The 22,549-nt window shown below is 40.0% G+C and overlaps 1 protein-coding gene across 1 annotated transcript in view; it reads left to right on the top strand.

Annotated features, from left to right (window-relative positions):
* The window catches only part of FMN1 (formin 1), a 312,788-nt gene that overhangs the window by 112,685 nt on the left and 177,554 nt on the right, over window positions 1–22,549 (top strand). The window contains exon 6 of the mRNA XM_047766795.1: window positions 17,197–17,284. Coding sequence (XP_047622751.1) covers window positions 17,197–17,284 — 88 coding nt within the window. The remainder of the gene's footprint in view (window positions 1–17,196; window positions 17,285–22,549) is intronic.

Genomic DNA, 22,549 nt, shown 5'->3' with positions numbered 1-22,549 from the left:
ATTTGGGTTGGAATGGATGTAGGGGCTCACCCTTCAAGGATGCCAGCGAGTAAATATTTTGGATCACTGTGTTAGTCCATTCTCATGGATGACTGAAGGAGATAATAGGTGTTTGCTTTCCATGATAGACATGTCGTGAGAATAAGGAGGATGATAAAGACTAATTATAGGGGAAGTGTGCTGGGGCGCAGGGTTATAGACTGTAGTCCTCAGAAAATCTTGTAGCAGTTTTTAAAATATGTGTATACAGTGCTCTTTTATCTTTCCTTTCTTACTAACATTTCCTGGAATCATCCTTCCGTGTTTATAGAAGGCACTCAGTGAGCCTGCTAGAAACAATGTTGTCCTTAAGGCAACTCTTGTTACCCGGAAAGAATGACTTAGGTTGTAAAGAGTGGATGTTCCAGCCATGGCTGCAAGTTAGAACTCTTGTTTGGGGTTGTTCTTGATGAAGTCTGTCCGTGAAAGGAAAAAGGAAAGTAGCCTTGGGTATCTTTAAAGGAAGAAGTGTTTCTTTTTGAGTTTGTCACAGGTTTTGCTACCTCAGGGCCTAAGACCCACTGTCACCAGCTCCTCACTTTCCAAGCAGGAGTGAGAAAGAGCCAGGTAATTTGCATCATGGTACCCTCGAAATCAAAGGCCATCCATCATTTCTGATATCTTGAATGCAATGATTATCATATCAAAGACATACGATGACATTGAAGATAATAACTTTTCTGTGGCCCATTATCTCTAACCAGCTTGGAGTAATTATTAGCATGTGTTCTTTGCAAAAGCGTAACTCTCTCAGTTTGGGGGAGAAAAGTCCTATTTGAGCCACCAAGAATGTATATGAAACTAGATTCGAAGTCTTAATATTAAGGGAGAAATTATATAGATAAGGCAGGATGTCCAAAGTTCTGATAAACTTTGTAACTTTGTTACTATAACCCCTAGGAGGGAATATGGGCAGTATAGGATTGGCCTTGAATGAGAAAGCTGTGCTTGTCAACAGAGAGGACTTTAAGAGAGGACTCTGTGGAGATTGATAGAGGAATGGTCATATTTCCAGCTAGTTAGCAGAACAAACTCTGGTGATTGTATAAACATACAAATGTATATGGAACGTTATGCTAAGTGCCCAGTGATAGTAAACAAAATATTTCATTCATTCATCCATCCATTCATTCATTGGCAGTCTTGGCCACCCAAAGGGTGACCCATGGACTATAAGCATAAGTATCATCTGGAAGCTTATTAGAAATATAACATGCTCCCTCCTTGTATTCGTTCCCTAGGGCCAACTGAACCATCATGAACCAAGCGTCTTTAAGGAACCAAAATTTATTGTCTCATGGTTCTGGAGACCAGAAATCTGAGATCAAGGTGTTAGCAGAGCCATGTTCTCTCTGAAACCAGGGCAGGGAATCCTTCTCCCCCTCTTCCTTTCTTGTGATAGTTTGCTGGCAGTCTTTGGCATTCCCTGGCATTCAGCTGCGTAATTCTAGTCTCTGTCTTCAACACATGACCTTCTCCCTGTGTGTCTCTGTGTCTTCCTATAGCTATCTTCTTAAAAGGATGCCAGTCAGAGTTCCCACTGCAGCACGATGGGATCAGTGGCATCTCTGGTGCTCTGGGACATAGGTTCAATTCCCGCCTGGCACAATGGGTTAAGAATCTGGTGTTGCTGCAGCTGAGGCATAGGTCCGAACTGCAGTTAGGATCTGATCCCTGGCCTGTGAACTCCATACGCCACAGGGTGGCCAGAAAAGGAAAAAAAAAAAATGACTCCAATCATACTGGGTTAGAGACGTGCTCAACTCCAATAAGACCTCGCTGTAACTGCATCTGTCTTGATCTTATTTCCAGATTAAGGTCACATTGTAAGGTATTGGGGGTTAGGACTTCAACATGTTTTTTTTAGGGAATTGGTAGGACAGTTCAGTCCAAAACAGGTCTTATCCATACCTAGTGAATGAGATTTTTTTATTTTTAAGGATGTCCCTGGTAATTCACATGCACATTCAACTTCGAGAGTATATCCCAGAGATTCTTAACTGCCTTACACCATAAAGTTTTTTAGTGTCTCCACCAAACTTCTCTAAGGTTCTGTGCCTACAGTCTGTAGAGGTACGTAGGGTGGAGCTATTTCCCACGCAATATGGGAATAACGGAGAGAAAACTTCCCTATGGCTCCTCTGTGTTAGTTCCGGTGGGGGAGAAGGGGAGAAAGAGCATTTACCCTTCCAATCTTTGATAGGCATGCCGATTGGTTATTGAGACAGGAATTTGATGTGAGATTGTAATTTAGAAGCTTAAAACAGTGTCTCTGGAGCGCTGGGACACAAGATCAGTCTCTGGCCTGGAACAGTGGGTTAAGGATCGTGTATTGCCGCTGCTGCCACATGGGTCACAACAGCGGCTCGAATCTGATCCCTGGCCCAGGAACTCCATATGCTGCTGGGCAGCCAAAAAAGAGAATTTTTTTTTTTTTTAAACCAGAGAAAACATGACTCAGAGGTCCTAGGGCATCCTGTCTCTGGTTTATCTGGAGTATTGAGCCACTGTGCTCCCATCCCTCCTAAAACAGGGTAAACATAGTCATCACCCTGTTGTTCAAAGGTGAGTTATGAGCATGTAGTAAATCCCTGGCTTTGGGAAAGTTGAGCCATGGTGGTTGGAGGCCACCTGAAGGTATAGAGTTATTTTCCAGGTTATCTTGATGTTAATATCTGTCCGAAAGAGAATCCTATTTCTTCTCACTTTCTGACCACTGTAGCTTAATATTCACACCATCAGTTTCAAAAGCAGAGACCTGGATACTTGAGCCTGTGTTTTGTTTCTGTTTTAGGTTTTACCAGAAGTTGGTATCTTCATACTCTTCTGTTCTTGTTCTTGTTCTTTTTTCCCCCTTTTTATGGCCATATCTGCAGCATATGGAAGTTCCCAGATTAGGGATTGAATCAGAGCTGCAGTTGAGGTCTACGCCACAGCCATGTCAGCGCTCGATCTGAGCCATGTCTGTGACCTGTGGCAGAGCTTTTGGCAAGGCCAGATCCTTAACCCACTGAGTGCGGACGGGGATCATACTCACATCCTCTTGGAGACAACATTGGGTCTTTAACCCACTGAACCACAACAGGAACTCCTGTTCTTTTTTTTTTTTTTTTTAATCTGCTGTATAGCTCTCTATCTAGTTGCTTCTTACCAGGTTAGTTGTCAGTGGTTTAGAAGTGTTTCACATTCATTATAGGCAAGCCCTCTTTAAGGGGTCTTGAGCACTGAGAAGTCATAGGTTTCTCATTTCTCATTTCTCCCTTTGCATGCCAGTAGCTTTGGTCCTCTCTGCAGATGGGACAATGAATGCACTGATGTCTCTTGGTCATTTTCTCTCCTAAATCTCTGATCAAGGGAAAATGCATGTGATTCTATTTTGGAGTGTTTTCTCCATAGCACCCAAACTCCCAAACCAGCAGAAGTACCTCCTGCCCACACACTTACCCCCACCCCCTGTTACCTCCATGTCTCCCCATCCCCCCACCCCCACCCCGCCTCCTTGCTCAGCTACAGCCTCACCGGCTCTGGCCTTCTCTCCATGTGCTTTTTGAACAGAATTCATTGGCCCCAAAATCAATAAAAGGGTTTTTCTGTCCCATCAGTGAGGGGATGGGATGCCAACTATGTTCTCAAGTGCAGGACAGGATGACAGTATGCCTTTTCACATTTCTTGGTGAAGAGCCTAAATCCTTAAAGTAAACTTCATCTGAGCAATTTTATCTGTCCCCAAAAATAAGTCCATGGAAGAGATTCAGACCTGACAGTTTGACAGAACAGTGAAGCTTAGTTTTCCTTGAAACATTTAGTGGGACAGATAATCAGGCTGCATGTGGAAAGCTTCTTTTGATGGCATTTATCAGGCCAGTTGACAGAGGCCACTACCCAGAAGTGTAGCTGGCCACACCGACCCTCAGCAGCGAGGGCTTGTTTATGCCAAGTCAGGTGACATTTCATAATATGGCACCATTGAGCCAGCCAACCAGCTCCTCTGGGTGGGATGCCAAAGAGTGGCAGAGGGTGGAGCACGGGAGAAGGGACAAGGAGCTTGAGTCAGCATTTATTTTCCTGGGGACCTGCCAAAAAACAAATGCATGTTTCCAAGGAAGCGTTCATGCTCCCTGAGAGAGAGAACAAGGGGACTGCCAGCTCTGGTCTTGCTAGTCCCCTCTAGCTGGCCCTGCCTCTTGGCACTGGCTTGGAAAAGTAGCTGCTTACTTGTCTCATCTCCAGTCACTGTCATCTTGGCAATGTAAGGGAAGGTACAAGGTTGCCACCATTCCAAAGTGGGATGCTTCTTCCCATGATTTTTTCTTTTCTTTCTATCTTTTTTTTTTTGGTGGGGGGGTGTGGGACATAGAAGGGTTACATCCATCAGCCATGGTGCCTCATGGCCCTGTACCATCTTGTGTTACTTCTTGGAATTTCCCTTGGGAAATACTCTGTTTTCCAAATTAGATTTCTCTTACTTATAAAAGAAGGGTTCCAATGGGGTGGGTGGCTTTGTGAATGGGTGAGAGTTAAATGAGAGTAAGAATGAAACCTCAGGGTTCCCAGATATACAGTATCTCATCCCCGGAAAATACTTCTCTCTAATTCAGCTAAGGTTCAGACTCCACACTAATTATATATGTGATTTGGAGGTATCCAGTGGAAATTATCAGCTCAGTTATCCAAGCTCAAAGCCCTTAGGATAGGTGTGTCCATTTCAACATCTCTAACATAGGAATCCACCTGCTTTCCAAACTAGTCCATGAGGCTGTCCTCAAGATAAATGTAACACTCACTGTGAAAGTACCTCCATCCCTTTCGAAGCTAGTGACTTGGAAATGCAAAGGATCACTGTTAATAGGAGAAGCTGACTTGTCATCAGTAGCGCCTGTGCTTTATTCCAACTTCTGCTAACGTCTGTAGTTTTGCCAAGTAGTGGAATTTGGTGAGTGTTGATATGAAGCGTAAGCAGAAGATATGGCCAGTCTGGAGACACTGAAATAGAAATAGTGTTTTTCAGGATTTTGCTTTGGGAGAGTCAGATTGTCTGCCTTCTGTGTATTCTCCACTGTGTTGTTTGATCTTCCTGAGAGAGGCAAACCATGTACTCGTGTGTGTTCTGTGTAGTCAAAAATGTTCTGCATATGGGAGTTCCCATTGCGGCTCAGCAGAAACGAATCAGACTAGTATCCTTAAGGATTCTGGTTCAATCCCTGGCCTCTCTCAGTTAGTTAAGGATCCGACATTGCCATGAGCTGTGGTATAGGTCGCAGACAAGGGTTGGATCCCGTGTTGCTGTGGTGTAGGCTGGCAGCTGTAGCTCTGATTTGACCCCTAGCCTGGAAACTTCCATATGCTGCAATGTGGCCCTTTAAAAAAAAAAAAAAAAGGAAGGAAAAAATGTCCTGCATCTGGATATTGGATGTATTTCATTATCTTGAAAGCAAATATATACCCATATAGGTGGATCCTTCACTTATTTGTTTGTCTTTGGTGTAAGAAGGGTGATTCAGATGGGAAAAGCGGCAAGTATCACATGTGTTTAAATTGCTGCAAGTGACCAAAAGATGTTCACTGGTGCTAACACATGAGGCTGTATTTAACTAGACACAGTGCCTGTTCTCCAGGGTCTGTGATAAACCAACTTTGCTGGAGTTGGAAATCCTGTGACTGTAACTGAGTAAGTTCAAATGTGAAGACCAAGCTGAAGAACAGAACCCCTGCCCCTGCCCCAATCTGCTTCAGGTTGTGGTGTTTAGCTAAGGTGTAGGTATGGAAATGAATTCTCTTTTTCAGACAGGGAGGGCTTCCTGGAAGAAGAAGGCTTCTGAGGGTCTCTTTATTTTGTCACTGTGCCCAACGCACTCGGCCAAGCGTGCCTTCAGCATTCAGGGCCTATTCAGACCATTTATTTTTATTTTTATTTCTGGCCATGCCTGCCAAGCTCAGGCAGAAAGCTGAAGATATATATGGATTTTATGTAGATGTTAAAATCCCACTGGACCTGGCAGGAATTCTTTCTCGGTCCGTCTGGCAGGACTTTTCTAGCTGAGCAGTCAGGGTGTGGTTTTTCCACCAGAGCAAATCTGTCTTCCCACTCCCGCCTTCATCCTTATTCAAAGAGGCAGGCTTTTCTAAAAACCCACATATGTAAGAAATAATAATATTCATTTGGATGCACTGGTTCAAGGTGCAAGTTTAGACCCGGTCGGGTGAGGGCCTGCCTTCTCGGCTCTGAAAGGCATGAGAGTTCCTTAGGCAATGCCATAGTGCACATGTGTGACAGGTCCTAATCCCAGCATGCGGTGGGGGTCTGGAAAGGCTTTGCCTTAAACTAGGCATGTCTAATAGGGTTTAACACAACCTGCGAATTTGCCCCTGTACAAGGTCAGCTTGTAGGTCAGCAGAATGCTGCACAAATTGCTTTCTCCTCCAGACTGTAATTATACCTAGGAGCAGGCCATGTGCTGCCAAGTTCAGCTGACTCCAGATAGGACCAAGATAAACTGAGGGCTTGCTAATGCTTCTCAAAAAAAAAAAAAAAAAAGATTTTTAAAGATTTGATAATAAAGCATCTCTTGTTAAAAAAAAAAAAGAGAGAGAGAGAGAAATGGTCTCGAGGTTTAGGAAGGAGCTTTGTATAGGGAATGGTGAGACCAGCCATTGTCTGCCTTTCCTGAGAGCAGAAAAAGATTGTCTGAAATGGAAGCAGGGGGAATTTGAGTCAGACATGAAGTGAAATACCTCAATGCCAAAAGTCACTTAATGTTAGACTTTGACTTGGGGGGATTATAACAAATCAAGTAATATGTACATAAGGACAAAGAAGAATGAAAAAGAGGTATTGGGAATAGTCATAGGATAAACATAGGATGAGTTTAGGTTGTGTTTACAATTAACTGAGGTATGACTGTATTTTATTTTATGGAAAATGGCTGTAAATATGTATGTGTTACATGAGTGTAACCTGAATAATTTCTTAAAGTGTGAACTTTCTTCTAAATCACGGGATTTCTTCTAAAGTCAGGTCCACCCTGAAATATCTGGGCCAGTCCAAAGGAGAAGGATATGGAAGGCAACATTTGTAGGTTTCTTCCATGCTAATGGTTAAGTGATTCCAGAATCCACTTAAACCGGAATATTCATTAGATGAGCAAGCTTTTATGAGCACTCATACTCTCATAAATGTTTTCTGAAATATCTTTCTTGAACAGCCTGAAATGTGCACTTTATTCCAAGGACCCACTTGGAAGGGAGTCACACTGAGAGCTTCAAGGCATAATTCTGCCTACTGGCTCCACATAAATGTGGAAAACCATTAATTTGACATTTACATGATGAAGCTATAGACTAGTAAGTCAGGAATCCTACCAATACAGAACAATCAAATGTGGAGGACTGGCTTCAAGGTCTATACCATGAAAACCCTGCTGCTGGCTGGTCTTAACACCTAAGGCAGAACCTTCACCCCAGTGGCCACGCAGAGTGGAAAGACCTTGAGTTACAGTGTCATTTGGGGTTCCTGGTCTGCAGAGCTTCTTATCTTTCAACTCTCCTTCATAGAGGTTTTATGAAGTTGAGACCTGGACTTGTATTTCAAGAAAAAGGCACTGAATGTACCTCTTTTGGGAATGCTTTCCAGTTGCTCAGAGGAAGACTCTGCCCAAAATGGTCATTTCACTTCCCCCACTTTCAATGAGTCTTGGCATTGTTAGGGACCATACACCAAAGAACACTTAGAAACTCTTTAAGGTAACTGATCCCTGAAAATAGCTCCCTTGGGTCAGACTTATTTAGGTGGGTTTCTCTTTTAAACTGGTCTTTGAACTCCCATTGGACAAAGATCAGCATATATGTACATATATGCGTGTGTGTTTGTGTGTGTGATTTTTAATCTCTATATGCCTTCAATACACTAACATAGGAGTTTGTGTATTGAGAGTGATGCTGAATTGGACTGACTGTGTTTCAGCTTTGAGGTGTGAGGATGAGTCGGGGAGGCCTGGAAATAGAAGGGTAGTCTCTTGATTTTTCTCTCAACAGCTAGTCACCAGATGATGATACCACTCACTTTCCACTCCTGGCCAAGAGAAAATGACCACTCAGAAGGCTAGAGCTAAACGCTAGAGGGAAGGTCCGTTGTGTTGATGGCTATCGTTCTCAATTTTATCTCTATTTCTACTTAGGTTTTATCCTGCTGGGAAGCTTTGGCTTGAGCCAGACCATTTTTAAAAATTGTTGAAGTGACACGGAATAATAACAACCAAAATGCTTAAAGAATGGGTGGATGCTGAGTAATTAAAGTTTTCAATTAATAAATCATTTACTAAGTTAGGAATCTTTTTGCATATAAAATCCTGTGGTTATTTTTTTTAAGTATTAAATAGTAAATTACTATAAAAAAGGCAGACTGTTATGTATCAGACAGACTTAGGCAATTTAGGATTCTGAAAGTTTTCCAGGTAATCCTTATGATCTGGACCAGTCCATACTGTTCAGTAGTGTAGATGTGAAAGGTATAGGCAATTGAGTGGGATATCATCCAAGCCGAGGACATTTTAGAGAAGCTAGTGAATTGGGAAGAATAAAAACCCAAGATAAGTTTATCTTCCTGTCATATTTCCTTTCTCTTCAGAGAGGAATTTTGAAGTTGACTTTATCTGTCTGGAAGTCAGCTTAACAAGAATACAATAAAAAAAAAGGGGGGGGGGAATTTTCATTTGGCAGAAGGTTCTGCATAAATTGGATCTGATTACTTGAAACTTGATTGTGATTCTAAAAAAATGTTTTATTTTATTATTTTAATTTTTATTTTGCTTTTTAGGGCTGCACACATGGCATATGGAGGTTCCCAGGCTAGGGGTCTAATCGGAGCTACAGCTGCTGGCCTACACCACAGCCACAGCAACATGGGATCCAAGCCGTGTCTATTATTGGTTGATTGGCTGAACATCTTTTTAAAAAAATCTTTGTTCTCCCTCTTTCCTGTGTTCATTTTCTCTGTCCGTTTTCTCAGTCTTTTCTTTTTTTCCTCAATGTTTTCTTCCTTCCTACTCTGCTGTGAAGGTAAATGCCCCAGATAATAGGTAAAAATCTGGGTAAGGAGTTGTGAGCTTTGATCACAAATATCAAAATGGAGAGAGCTGGGTTAGCAGAACAAAGCATCATTCTATTTCTGTGACCCTTGCTTTAATTCCCTAGCAGAGAGGTGACTGCACTTACTTTACAGGACTCTAGAGCATGAAGTATTGTTACCTTTCTGGAAATCCACAGGGGGCCACTAAAGGAATAAAAGTTTACAATACTGGCTGCTCACTGCCCCCAATTCACAACTATCTATTTGGGTTGGCTCGTGTGCAGAGGAGCATAAACCCTTAGTAGAGGTGCAGTAAAAAGTATTTCTCTTCCCCCTTCTTCCCTTAGAAAATGCCTGTTATCCACAGCAATCTCTGGGTCTTTCTTCCTGCTATTCAGCTATGTCATTATTTAAATTTCTTTGCATTGCACTAGTCCAATAGAAAGTCATTGGAAAACATAGCAAAAAGGATACAAAGTTCACAAAAACATGTGACCAATAACCAAATGTTTAACCTTACTATTAAATCATTAAAAATGCAAAATAGTGAAAAACACATTTTACTGATCATTTTGGCCAACATTTTTTCAATTGATAATACCCAAAGTGGATGAGGGGACAGGATAACAGCCACTTTCAAATAACCCTTGGCAGGAATGTAAATTGGTAGCACTTATTAGAAGCAATTTGACAACATTTATCACAATTTAAAATGGACATATTGTTTGAAGAGCTTCTATCAATCTATCCTACATAAATAAAATCTCAAGTGACCTCAGGAAATATCTGAGTATATACTGAAGTCTTGGATCAGACTTTTAGCTGACTGAACTCTCACTGGGTCTGTTTACTAGTCTAATGTGCTGTTTTCCTTTGTGTGTTTTCTTTTAATCATTTTGCATATTGGGCTTAAGGATATGTTACAGCATGTAGTTATTTTACTCTTTTTTCTTTTAACCCTCTTTTTACTTCTCATTTTTTCTTGTAATGTGTTAGATTGTGTCCTCCACCTCCTGAAATGAAAGCATTGCAAACTGCAGTCACCCTTGTTTTATATAAGATGGGAAACTCAACAAATATTGTGTGTTCTGAGTTCTCCACCAACTGGCCATTCCTCCTTCTCTCTTCCTCTTTTTGGGCCTCCCTGTTCCTTGAGACACAACAATAGTGAAATCAGGGCACTTACTAACCCTACAATAGCCTCAAAGTGTTCAAGTAAAAGGAAGAGTTGCACCTCTCTCACTTTAAGTCAGAAGCTAGGAATGATGAAGCTCAGTGAGGAAGGCATGTTGAAAGCCGAGATATGCCCAAAGCTAGGCCTCTTGCACCAACGAGTTAGCCAGTTGTGAACGCAAAGGAAAAATTCTTGAAGGAAATTAAAAGTGCTACTCCAATAAACACAAAGATGATAAGAAAGTGAAACAGGGAAAGTTTTAGTGGCATAGATAGATCAAATCTGCCTCAACATTCCCTTAAGCCAAAGCCTAATCCAGAGCAAGGCCCCAACTCTCATCCATTCTAGGAAGGCTGAGAGAGGTGAGGAAGCTGCAGAAGAAAAGTTTGAAGCTAGCAGAGAGTAGTTCATGAAATTTAAGGAAAGAAGCCACCTCCATAACATCAGAATGCAAGGTGAAGCTGTAAGTTATCCAAAAGATCTAGCTAATACAACTCATAAAGGTGACTACACTAAACAGCAGATTTCTAATACAGCTGAAATAGCCATCTGTTAGAAGACAGTGCCATCTAGGGCTTTCATATCTAGAGGGGAGAAGTCAAAGCCTGGCTTCAAAGGACAAGCTGACTCTTTTGTTAGGGGCTAATGCAGCTGGTGACGTTAAGTTGAAGCCAGGGCTCGTTTACTATTCCAAAACTCCTAGGGCTCTTGAGAACTGTACTATTCTTCTCTGCCTGTGTACTATAAATGGAACAACCAAGCCAGGATCACAGCACATCTGTTCATAGCATAGTTAAATAAATATTTTAAGCCCATTGTTGGGACCTATTGCTCAGGAAAAAGATTCCTTTCAAAATATTGCTGCTCATTGACAATGTACTTGGTCACCCAAGAGGGCTCTGGTCGAGATGGACAGTGAGATTCATGCTGTTTTTATGCCTGCTAACACCACATCCATTCTGCAGGCCATGGATCAAGGAGTCATTTTGGCTTGAAAGTCTTATTCTTTAAGAAATTCATTTTGCAACCTTATAGCTGCCATAGATAGTGATTCCTCCAATGGATCTGGGTATAATCAATTCAAAACCTTCTGGGAAGGATCCACCATTCTAGATGCCATTAAGAACATTGGTGACTCATGTTAAGAGATCAAAATAATCATCATGGGCAGGGCAGGATTTTGAAAAAAAAATTGATTCCAACCCTCATGGATGACTTTGAGGGGTTCAAAACTTCATTGGAGGAATTTGCCTCAGCTATGATGGAAATTGCAAGAGAACTAGAATTAGAAGTGGACCTGAAGATGTAACTGAAGTGTTGCAGTCTCATAATAAAGCTTTACTAGATGAGGAGTTGCTTCATCTGGAGAAGCAAAGAAAGTGGTTTCTTGAGTTGGAATCTACTCCTGGTGAAGATGCTGTGAAGATTGATAATAATAATAAAGGATTTAGAATGTGACACAAACTTAGTTGACCAAGTGGCAGCGTGGTTTTAGAGGACTGATTCCAATTGTGAAAGAAGTTCTACCATGGGTCACATGCTATCAAGCAGCTTTGCATGCTTCAGAGAAGTCTCTGTGAAAGGGAGAGTCAGTTGATGATGTGGTAAAGTTCCTTGTTGTCTTATTTTAGGAAGTTACCACAGCCACCCAAGCCTTCAGCAACCACCACTCTGATAAGTCAGTGGCCATCAACATTGGGGCAAGACCCTCCACAAGCAAAAAGATTACCACTCACTGAAGGGCTCAGGTGATAGTTAGCATTCTTTAGGAAAAGAGTATTTTTTCTTTTTTTTGGCCATGCCCACAGCATGCAGAAGTTTCTAGGCCAGGAATCATACCCACACTACAGCAGTGACCCGAGCTATGACAATGCCAGATTCTTAACCACTAGGCTCCCAAGGAACTCCAGTAATAAAGAATTTTAATTAAGGTATATATATTGCTTTTTAGGCATATTACTCTTGCACATTTAATAGACTACAGTATAGTGTAAACATGATTTTTATATACACTGGGAAGCAAAAAATTTGTGTGACTCCTTTTATTTCAATATTTGCTTTATTGCAGTGGTCTGGAATCAAACCTGCAGTATCTCCGAAGTCAAAACACTGTTTTGACTACCAATATGGTACTGGTATAAAGATAGACATAGACGAATAGAACATACTAAAGAGCTCAGAAATAAACCCATACATATATGGTCAAATGATCTTGAACAAGAGTGCCAAGACTAAAAAGTGGGAAAAGGACAGTCTCTTAAATAAGGGGTTCAAGGAAAACTGGATATCCAAATGCAAAAGAATGAAGTTGGATCCTTATCTTATAGCATAAAGAAAAATCAGTTCAAAATAGGTTCAAGACTTGAGCATAAGATCTAAATCTATAAAATTCTTATAAGAAAACCTGAGAAACATAACATAACATAACATAACAAAGCTTCATAACATTGGTCTTGATAGTTATTTCCTGGATATGACACAAAGCACAGGCAACAAAAGCAAAAATAGACAGGTAGAACTATATCAAATTGAGAAGCTTCTGCATAGCCAAAGAAACAATCAACAGAGTGAAAAGGCAATATGTGGAATGGGAGAAAATATTTACAAACCATATATCTGATAAGGAGTTAATATCTCAAAATACTTAAAGAACTCCTGCAATTCAGTTTTTTTAAAGACTTGATTAAAAAATGGGCAAAGACTTGTATAGACATTGCTCCAAAAAAGACACACAGATGGTCAACAGGTATGTGAAAGGATATTCAACATCACTAATATCAGGGAAATGAAAATCAGAACAACAGTGGGGTATCACCTCACACCTGTTAGGATGGCTGCTATCAAAAACAAAAACATAAACAACAGACAGAACTATAATTCAAAAAGATACATGTGCCCCTCTGTTCATAGCAGAACTACTGGCAATAGTCAAGACATGGAAACAACCATTGATAGATGAATGGATTAAGAAGATGTGATACACACACACACACACGATGGAATACTACTCAGCCATTAAAAAGAATGAAATGCCATTTGCAGCAACATGAGTGCAACTAGAGATTATCATACTAAGCGAAGTAAGTTAGAAAGAGAAAGATAAATACCATATGATATCACTTCTATGTGGAATATAAAATACGGCAGAAATGAACCTATCTACAGAACAGAAACAGACTCAGACATAGAGAACAGACTTATGGTTGCCAAGGGGGAGGGGGGAGGGAGTGGGACGGACTGGGAGTTTGAGGTTATTATGTATAAACTATTACATTTAGGATGGATAAATAAGAAGATCCTACTGTATAGCACAGGGACCTATATCCAGTCTCTTGGGATAGACCGTGATGGAAGATAATATAAGAAAAGGAATGTATGTATGTATGGCTAGGTCACTTTGCTGTACAGCAGAAATTGGCACAACACTGTAATCAACTATACTCTAATAAAAAATAAATATATAAATATTAAAAAATAATCCATAGCAAGTGTTGGTAAAGATGTTGAGAAATTAGGAAAATAGAAGTACCACACTATCCAGCAATCCCACTTCTGGGTATTTATCTAGAAGAATTGAAAATAGGATCTCAAAGAGATATTTGTACTGCTGTTTTCATTGCAGCATTATTCACAATAGCCAAGAAGTGGAAATAACCTAAGTGCTCATTGATGAATATATTATATACACATACACAATGGAATACATATATACACATAGGTGTATACACATACACAATGGAATATTATTCAACCTTGAAATTCTGTCACATACTACAACATGTATGAACCTTGAGGACACTATTCTAAGTGAAATAATCCAGTCACAGAAGGACAAATACTGCATGATTCTTTTTATATCTAAAGTAGTCAAACTTACGGAGTTCCCGTTGTGGCGCAGTGATTAACGAATCCGACTAGGAACCATGAGGTTGCAGGTTCGATCCCTGGCCTTGCTCAGTGGGTTGAGGATCCAGCATTGCCGTGAGCTGTGGTGTAGGTTGCAGACGTGGCTCGGATCCCGCGTTGCTGTGGCTGTGGCTATGGCTGGTGGCTATGGCTCCGATTCGACCCCTAGCCTGGGAACCTCCGTATGCTTCGGGAGCAGCCGAAAAGGCAAAAAGACAAAAAATAAAAATAAAAAATAAAATAGTCAAACTTTTAAAGTAGAGAGCTGTCCAGGGTCTGGGGGGAGAAGGAAATAGAGGATAGCTGTTGAAGGAGTATAGAATTTCTGTCATGAAGATGAAAAACTTTTAGACATCTGCTGTACAATGGTGGGCATAGAGTTAACAATGCTGTACTTATATTTAAAATTTTGTTTCTATGGCAGTTTTCATGTTTTTGTTTTTGTCTTTTCTTTTAACTGTTGTAAAAGTAAAAATTAAACCTTTCAATCACAAAAAAAGAAAGAAATAAAGAGGGCTTAGGGCATATATCCATTCATTGCCCACTGTGATTCATTTTAGCTGGTTTTAAGAAAGCTGGAATTTTTCTACAATTGGATGGAGTATATGGAAATTTAGAAGTATGTTTGTATGTAAAGGTCTAGTTAGAGGTTGACAGAGAATTTGGCAGAAATAGAGAAGAGAATACAAATGCTCTGACCTGAGTACTTTCGACCCCCCCTTTTTAGGAAGGAGCCCTGCATTTCAGAAAACTCTTAAGGTTTTAGTTTGGTTAAATGTAAGATGCACTCTTTCCAAACACCTGCTGTGCCAGTGCACTGGGCAGAATTTCCAGGATGGTAACATCCTTTGCACAGGTCAGCCTGGTTGAATGATGAAGTGGGGATGGATTTGCTTGTTTCTATCCACTGAGCCACAGAATCTCCATCTCCATCCCTCTCTCCATCTCTCTGTTCTCTTGTGGTTACTCTCTTCATTCTTTTAATTAGCTATTAGAAAACCTGGAATTTGAGCCTTGTCCTACTGGTAGGTAGAATGTGTTACCCTGTGTAACCCTACCTGGATAGCGTGGTAAATATTTGTTTGAAGACATTTTTGTGACCCTCTTGTCATCAATTTGATTCCTATGCCTGACTCCTTGACAGTGATGTGCATACCATGACAAAAGTTTTAGCAGTTACTCTCCTGGAGTTTTAAGGATAAACCTAGTCAATTCCCAAAGCTTTTCTTCTTTTGAATTTGGTTTGCAGTTAGTTCAGGTGATGATGTTATTTGTCTTTTTAGCTCTTCCCAGCAATTTTAAATCTTTTAGCTCTACAAAATGGATGAGGTCAAGGACAAATCTGCCTTGTCTCCTCTGCATCCTCAGCATCCAGAGCAATGCTAGCAGAATCACTGCAGATATTTATTAATGAATGAATGCATTCCCAAATTGTTACATAAAACTTAAGTGGATTTTCTTAATTTTCTAATGGGCTTTTAAAGAATCACTTCACATTAAATTTGTGTTCTCTAAGAAAAAGCCAAAAATTGCATTATTAAAGAAGATATATACATAATCTCTTCTTCACATAAAATACAAAGTACCTTCTTTATTTCTTTTAAAAGCTGCAATTCTGTATCCTCTATGAATCTTCTCTAAAGCTAATGTTGAAATGACTAAACACATTAGACTGAAAATCAGATTTTCCTTTCATCTTAATGAAAGTTTAGTATTTACTGTACTTTAGGGCTAATGGTTATGTAAGAGTAGCCATGCCAAGCTGGGGAAGATAAAGGGCTGGCAATAATTGATTTAGAATTGGTCAATAGATGGGTAACTAGACAATTGGACAAATAGACAATCCTGGTTGGAACAAATTGATGTCATCGCTTATTGTTCCACCAGCAGGCAACTCAGCGAGTTAGTACCAGTATAAATGTAGATGCTTGTTACTGTTTAATCTTGTCTTTACCACATTTTGGGGAAGTTTGTATATACATAGGTGGGAGGGGAAGCAGAGCTTGTAGTTTGTATTTTACCTGGAAAAGAGCATTAAAAGGCATAGGATTTGGTGATGTTGTAGATTTCCTCTTGATTTTTATAGCCCTGCCTCAAGAGAGAAAAAGATATATATATTTTTTTCTTTTGGTGGCCACTGTGTGACATGTTCTTTGGAGCTGATTTGGTTTATTAGGTTTAGAGAGTCAAAACTATGAAGAGTTCCCCATGGAATATTCATAGAGGTTGCCATGATTGGCAGTGAGGTATTTGGAGTTTTGAAAAAGATTATAGAAATTTCTACATACATATATATTATTATAAGGGACCACTTCTAAGCAATTAAAGCTTTCTGTATAAAGGATTACTTATACTAATTGTAGCACAATTAAAAAGCAACCTAACTTTCCAAAACAGGGAAATTTTATTTAAAATTTAGGTCTATGTCAGGAACTATTTTTTAGGTACTTTGCATATACTATGTCATTTAATTTCTGGAATAAATGTACAAAGTAAGTGCAGTCAGCCTCATTTCATGATGAAGAAGTTGCATTCCTAGAGGTTAAGTCTCTTCTCTGAGGTCAAATCTCTGGTAAACAGCAGAGTTGATATTGCAATGATCTTCCCCTAATCCACTCAGCAGATGATCTGCAGCCAAGGAGGTTGGAGGCTATGAAGTGACTTACAAAGTACAACATGGAAATATGCCAATGATAAGTGGAAAAGTTGGATAAAAACTTGGACATATGTTGCAGTTACAACTTAGGATGTGTTTGAATAAAAAGATTAGAGTAACATAAAGATTTGAGTGCTTGTATTAGATTGGTGGAATTTGAGGTGTTTTTCCCCCTTTATTTTCTAAAGTATCTGTCCTGTGGGTAAGTAACTTTCAAATTAAATTATTAAGACAGAGTGACTGTAGCATCAGCTTAACTTACCAATTAGAGTATCTAAACGTATTAGTGTTTTTAGTATGCTCCTGAACGATTGCCTGGTCACTTGAGCTTATGTTAATTTTTTTAAAAAATTTCAGATCATCAAGTTATTGGATGGAAAACGATCTCAAACTGTGGGAATCTTGATATCTAGTTTGCATTTAGAAATGAAGGATATCCAGCAGGGTAAGTCTTATTCATCACTTTCCCCCCAACTTTAAAGTGTTTCAGTTTTTATTGTGAAAAATTTCAAACATATACAAAATCAAAATACCATGGTGAATCCCATGTACCCATCACCTAGCCACAAAACCATTAACCCACTCTTGTTTCATCTAAAGCACCCTCTCTCTAGTAGGTTATTATGAAGTGAATCTCAGACATTTTATAATTCATCCTTTAAAAATGGTAACACACCACTAAAAGATAGGATGCTTTAAGCACAACTCCAGTGCAGTATCCTCAGCGATATAGTCTTCGTACCACTGATAGTAAATTTATCCATTTGTTTACTATTAGTTTGAGTGAGGATCAGGTTGCTTTTAATCCAGAGGTTTCTATCCTCTATTTTTCTTTTCCTTTGTTTTTTTTTTGTTTTTTTGTTTTTTGTTTTTTTGTTTTTTTTGAAGAAACCAGGTCACTTGTCTTGTGGAATTTGCCATGTTTTAGATTTTGCTGATTGTATTGGCATGTTTTTATTTATTATGTTCTTCTTTCTCCTATGGTCCCTGCATACTGTTAGTTTGATCCAGAAGCTTAATCTGCGGGGTATGGGGAAATATTTCAAAGATGCTATTGCTTATCCTATCAAGATGTGCATAATACCTGGTGTCTCTTTAATATGTTGGTAGGCACTAGTGATCTTTGCCTAGGTTCATTATTTCATTAGGCGTTTGCCCAGTAGTGATATCCTCCCTCCCTCATTTCTTCTTCATTATTGGGAATACTTGTATGGAGAAGTACTTGCTTTCTTTGTCCACTTGGTTATTCCAAATGGTGTGCTGTCCACTTGGTTGTCTGGTTCAGTTTGAAATAAGGCATTGAAAAAGAGGAAATTTTGCTGGTATATATTTTTTCTTAGGCACTGAAAAAAGTAAATGAAAAACTATCTGATGTTTTTGAGATCTGTGTCTTGAGTGAAGATGATACTCCCTTTTCTCAGTAATCAACTAAATGTAAATCTCTCATAAATGTTTTCAGTAGAATTTAGCTTGGGTGTAACAGCAGAAACACTCAAACCACACATCCCTGCAGGTTTCAGTTGGTGTGGCATCAAAGTTATTTTATTTTGCAAAAGATCCCCATAGGCCCTGAACTGAAAGGCACTTACAAAACTTTCATACATTATTTTTCTCTGAAAGAAGCTTTGTTAAGGGCTTGAAATGTTGCTTTGTTGTAAAGATTTAAAATCCCACATAGGAGTTCCTGTTGTGGCTCAGTGGAAATGAACCAGGCTAGTATCCATAAGGATGAGAGTTTGATCCCTGGCCTTGCTCAGGGTTAGGGATCCTGTGTTGCTGTGAGCTGTGGTGTAGGTCACAGATGGGACTTGGATCCTGCATTGCTGTGGCTACGATGTAGGCCTGCAGCTGCAGCTCAGATTTAACCCCCCTGGCCTGGGAACTTCCATATGCCACAGGTGCAGCCCTAAAAAAAAAAAAAAAAAAAAAGTAAAATTAAACATAGATGAAATCCTACATAAAATCAAACACAGACTGAATTAAATGACAGTCACAGAGTATTCAAGTAAGCTTGTCTATTTTTAATATTTCAGTTTAATAGTAGAACTTAATACATAAGTGTGAATATTAAGCCTCAGAAAACATTGCAGTAGTTGAATTGAGTTTGGGCAGAGGGTGGCTAAAAAGGTCCACCATCAAAATTAGAAAAGGATTCTTCAGTGATAATAGATATTAGATCTTCTAGAATTGAATTTCTGGAAAATTCAAACCAGAACGGTGATCCTAAGGCACATGAAAAATGAAAAAACAAAAACATACTGGTGGGGATGTTTATAATCTTTTGTCAGGGAGACTGACTTTGTTGATGCAGTCACTGAGATTGGAAAGGAATTTTTCAGATACAGTGGAAGAGTCTTATCCTAAACTGCAGTACTCCTCATAAGCCTGGTAAAAACCAAGTATGCTTGGCATCGTCATTAAGAGAGGTAGCACTATGGATATAAGTCTTTACAACATCGCCAGCCCCTTGGACTTTATTCATTTTTTAAAGGCATGTCCTATTGTAGTATACATTAGATTGCCGTATGCCTAAGACCCATTCCAGCCCTGTGCTATTCTAGTTAACAACTTAAGACTGCAACCCTTCTTTCTGCCCATGGCACGCCAGCCTTGTTGGGTTGAATGTTCATGGTGAACTGAGTGAGAGATTAGTTCACCCAGAGCTTTTCCAGTATTCTGCTCTGAATAGGAACATGCTTATATGACGTAGATGTGCTTACATTTTAGCATTGGAAATGACTGTAGTATCACAAGACTTTTAGGACTTGTGGGTACCATTTGGTTCTTTCTCCTACTTTAGGCATCTCTGTTACCCACCACAGAATTGGCTCCAAAGTTTTTAAAAAATCATCTCCACTTCATGTCTTCATTTAGTAATTCATTCCAGATGAATATAGCTTAATTTTTTCTTTAGGGTCATTTGACTGACATTGGGATCTAAAGGTCATTTAGGATCCCAGGCTGTGTCAGTTACATTTCATTCTGAGTCCATGTCTGGTCGTGAATGGAATGCACTTGGCCTTGTATTGTCATCCTGATGAAAGGGCTCCCTGTGCTGACCTTGGCCTAAAATGTTTGCTTTAAAGTAAGAGGGGGAGATCTGATTTGGGCAGGCCAGCTGGCAGCCAGGCAAGGTCACACAATATGTCAACCATGGTGAAGTGACCACGGTTCAGAGACTGTTCTTGAGGTCTAGTCATATATTCAATCTCTGTCCATGTACAAAGGGAGACACACTAACTGCACTTTAGTGCAAACTCACAAATTGCTGAAGTATAAACTGGAAAGCTAACATCTTCACTCAGAGAAGAGAATTTTCTGTTGTCATGACAAATTGTTTATCCCATCTAATCATTGTTATGTCCATGTCACTTTTCTCTACTGGACATTATGTATTGCTTATGCCATTTTCCTATTTGCTGAGATTACAGATTGGTCACTTTGATAATAGTTTTGGGTTACTTCCCACAGATGGATAAACCAGATTTGATTCATTTAGTTCTTAAAAAGCAAGCTTATTTCCCCCATTTGTAAGGTGGGCACTTCTCTGTAGTCTGTTAAGATACCACCTTTAATGTATATTCAAGAAGTGGAATTTGGGGACTCGTACCTCAAAGTCCTATTGATAGCAAGTAGCAGAGCCAGTGTTCATTCCTTCATGTCGTGTACCATTTCTTTGCTCAGAATTTCTCTGATAATTAAGCATTGTTTACCACTAACTAACTGGCCCAGCATATTACATATACAATTCATTTTTGGATTTTTAAAAATAAACTAAACCGGGAGTTCCCGTCACAGTGCAATGGTTAACAAATCCAACTGGGAAGCATGAGATTTTGAGTTCAATCCCTGGCCTTGCTCAGTGGGTTAAGGATCTGGCGTTGCTGTGAGCTGTGGTGCGGGTCACAGACACAGCTTGGATCCCATGTTGCTGTGGCTCTGGCGTAGGCCGGCGTCTACAGCTCTGATTAGACCCCCAGCCTGGGAACCTCCATATGCCGCAGGTGCGGCCCTAGAAAAAGATGAAAAGACAAAAAAATAAAATAAAATAAAATAAAATAAAATAAAATAAAATAAAAATAGACTAAACCTTACACCAGATGAAATCAGGAAGTTATGGATTCCATTCCAGGGCATTTGGGCAAAACTTCTTCTTCCCTCCTTCCTTTTCTTCCTCAATAAACATTTACTGAATGCCACATCTGTTTCAGACACCATGACTGCCAAAACACAGAAGATCCAGACTTTACCATTCTCAAGAGTTCCCAGGATGTTGGGAGAGATGTATAAAACACTATGGAGTCACAATATGGAGTTACCTATGACCTAACGGAGAGCAGTGTATTGGCTCCTCCTATAAAACTTAGGATGAGCCTGAGAGGATGAAATGATGGTCATTACATAGAGAAGGAGCTTTTGCAGTAGAGGGAAGAAGGCATGTGAGAAGGAGACAGCTAGAGTATATAAATTACCTGTCCATGACAGTTGTTTCAGAGCAAAGTGCTGGAAAGGCAGGCAGCATCCAGACCAGGAAGGTGCCTTGAACATGCAAGAAGTTTGAACGTTACCCCATCACTGACAGGGAGTCAGAATTTAAAATTTAAGAGGGGGCAGTGCTGTGATCTAATTTTTGAGTGCAGAAATAGCTCTCCAGCCAGGGAAGGCTGGTCTCCAAGGCCTTTCATGCTCTGGCTACAGCCCATATCTCCTGCCTCACCTCTCCTCTCACTGAACTGCGACTACAGTGCTCCTCTGATTCCTTAAACAGGCCAGGTTCTTTCCTTCTTCCATGTCTTTGAAGGCACAGTGCATTCCCTATGTTTGAAAAGCTTTACCACCCCACTCTTTATAGCTCCCTCCTTTTCTTTAGTAGGTCTCAGTGAACACCTCAAAGAGGCCCTCCCAGACCCTTCTTTCTAATTTAAGTCCCCTTAAATTAATCCTCTTATTTTCTACGCAGCATTTAGTATTTTATTTGTTCATTTGCTTATGTTCTCACTCACTGAATGTAAGCTCCAAGAGGGAGACTGCTCACTGATGTGTCCCTGGCACCTTCTGCTGGCACATAGGCAATGGTCATCAAGTGTTTGTTGAATGAATAAACAAAAATAATACCGTAGGTGGATAGAGCTGTTAGAAAGGGATTGTGATTGTTGACATAATAAGTGACAAAGGCCACAGCTAAGGCTGAGTTTGTGGAAACGTAGAGGGAACCACATATAAAGGCTATTTGGAGAGAGTTAGCCCCATCAGATTCAAGCAGTGATGGAGAAGTCATATGTGTACCTTAGGTTTCTGGCTTCGCCAAGAATGTGTATAATGATGCCCCCAAAATGAAGTAGAAATACAAGGGGGAAAGCATGGATAGAAGCAGAAAGGTTGATTTTCTTTTGCGTGATTTGAGTCTGAGATGACCGGTGACATTTAAGTGAGTGAGCAGTGAGCATCTGAAAATCCTGGCCTGATGCTCAGTAGATAGGACTAGGTTAGAGAGAGAACATCCCCACAAAGGCAGCCACACTTATCTGTTTCTCTCTATTCCAATAGAGCATCTTGTAGGAGAATGCCAAATCTCCATACTGACTGAGGTTTAAAGCACTGCGTGACTCAAGGCAATACCTTGGTTGTGGAGGAAGAATGGTTTCAGGAGACTGACCATCATGCTGTAGCCCTTGTATTTGGTCCAGGAGAGATTCTGAATAAGTGATTT

This window comes from Phacochoerus africanus, chromosome 2, assembly GCF_016906955.1.
Source record: "Phacochoerus africanus isolate WHEZ1 chromosome 2, ROS_Pafr_v1, whole genome shotgun sequence".
Classification (NCBI taxonomy): Eukaryota; Metazoa; Chordata; class Mammalia; order Artiodactyla; family Suidae; genus Phacochoerus; species Phacochoerus africanus.
The sequence above is the reverse complement of the archived record's forward strand: the minus strand, read 5'-3'. Positions and strand labels throughout refer to the sequence as shown.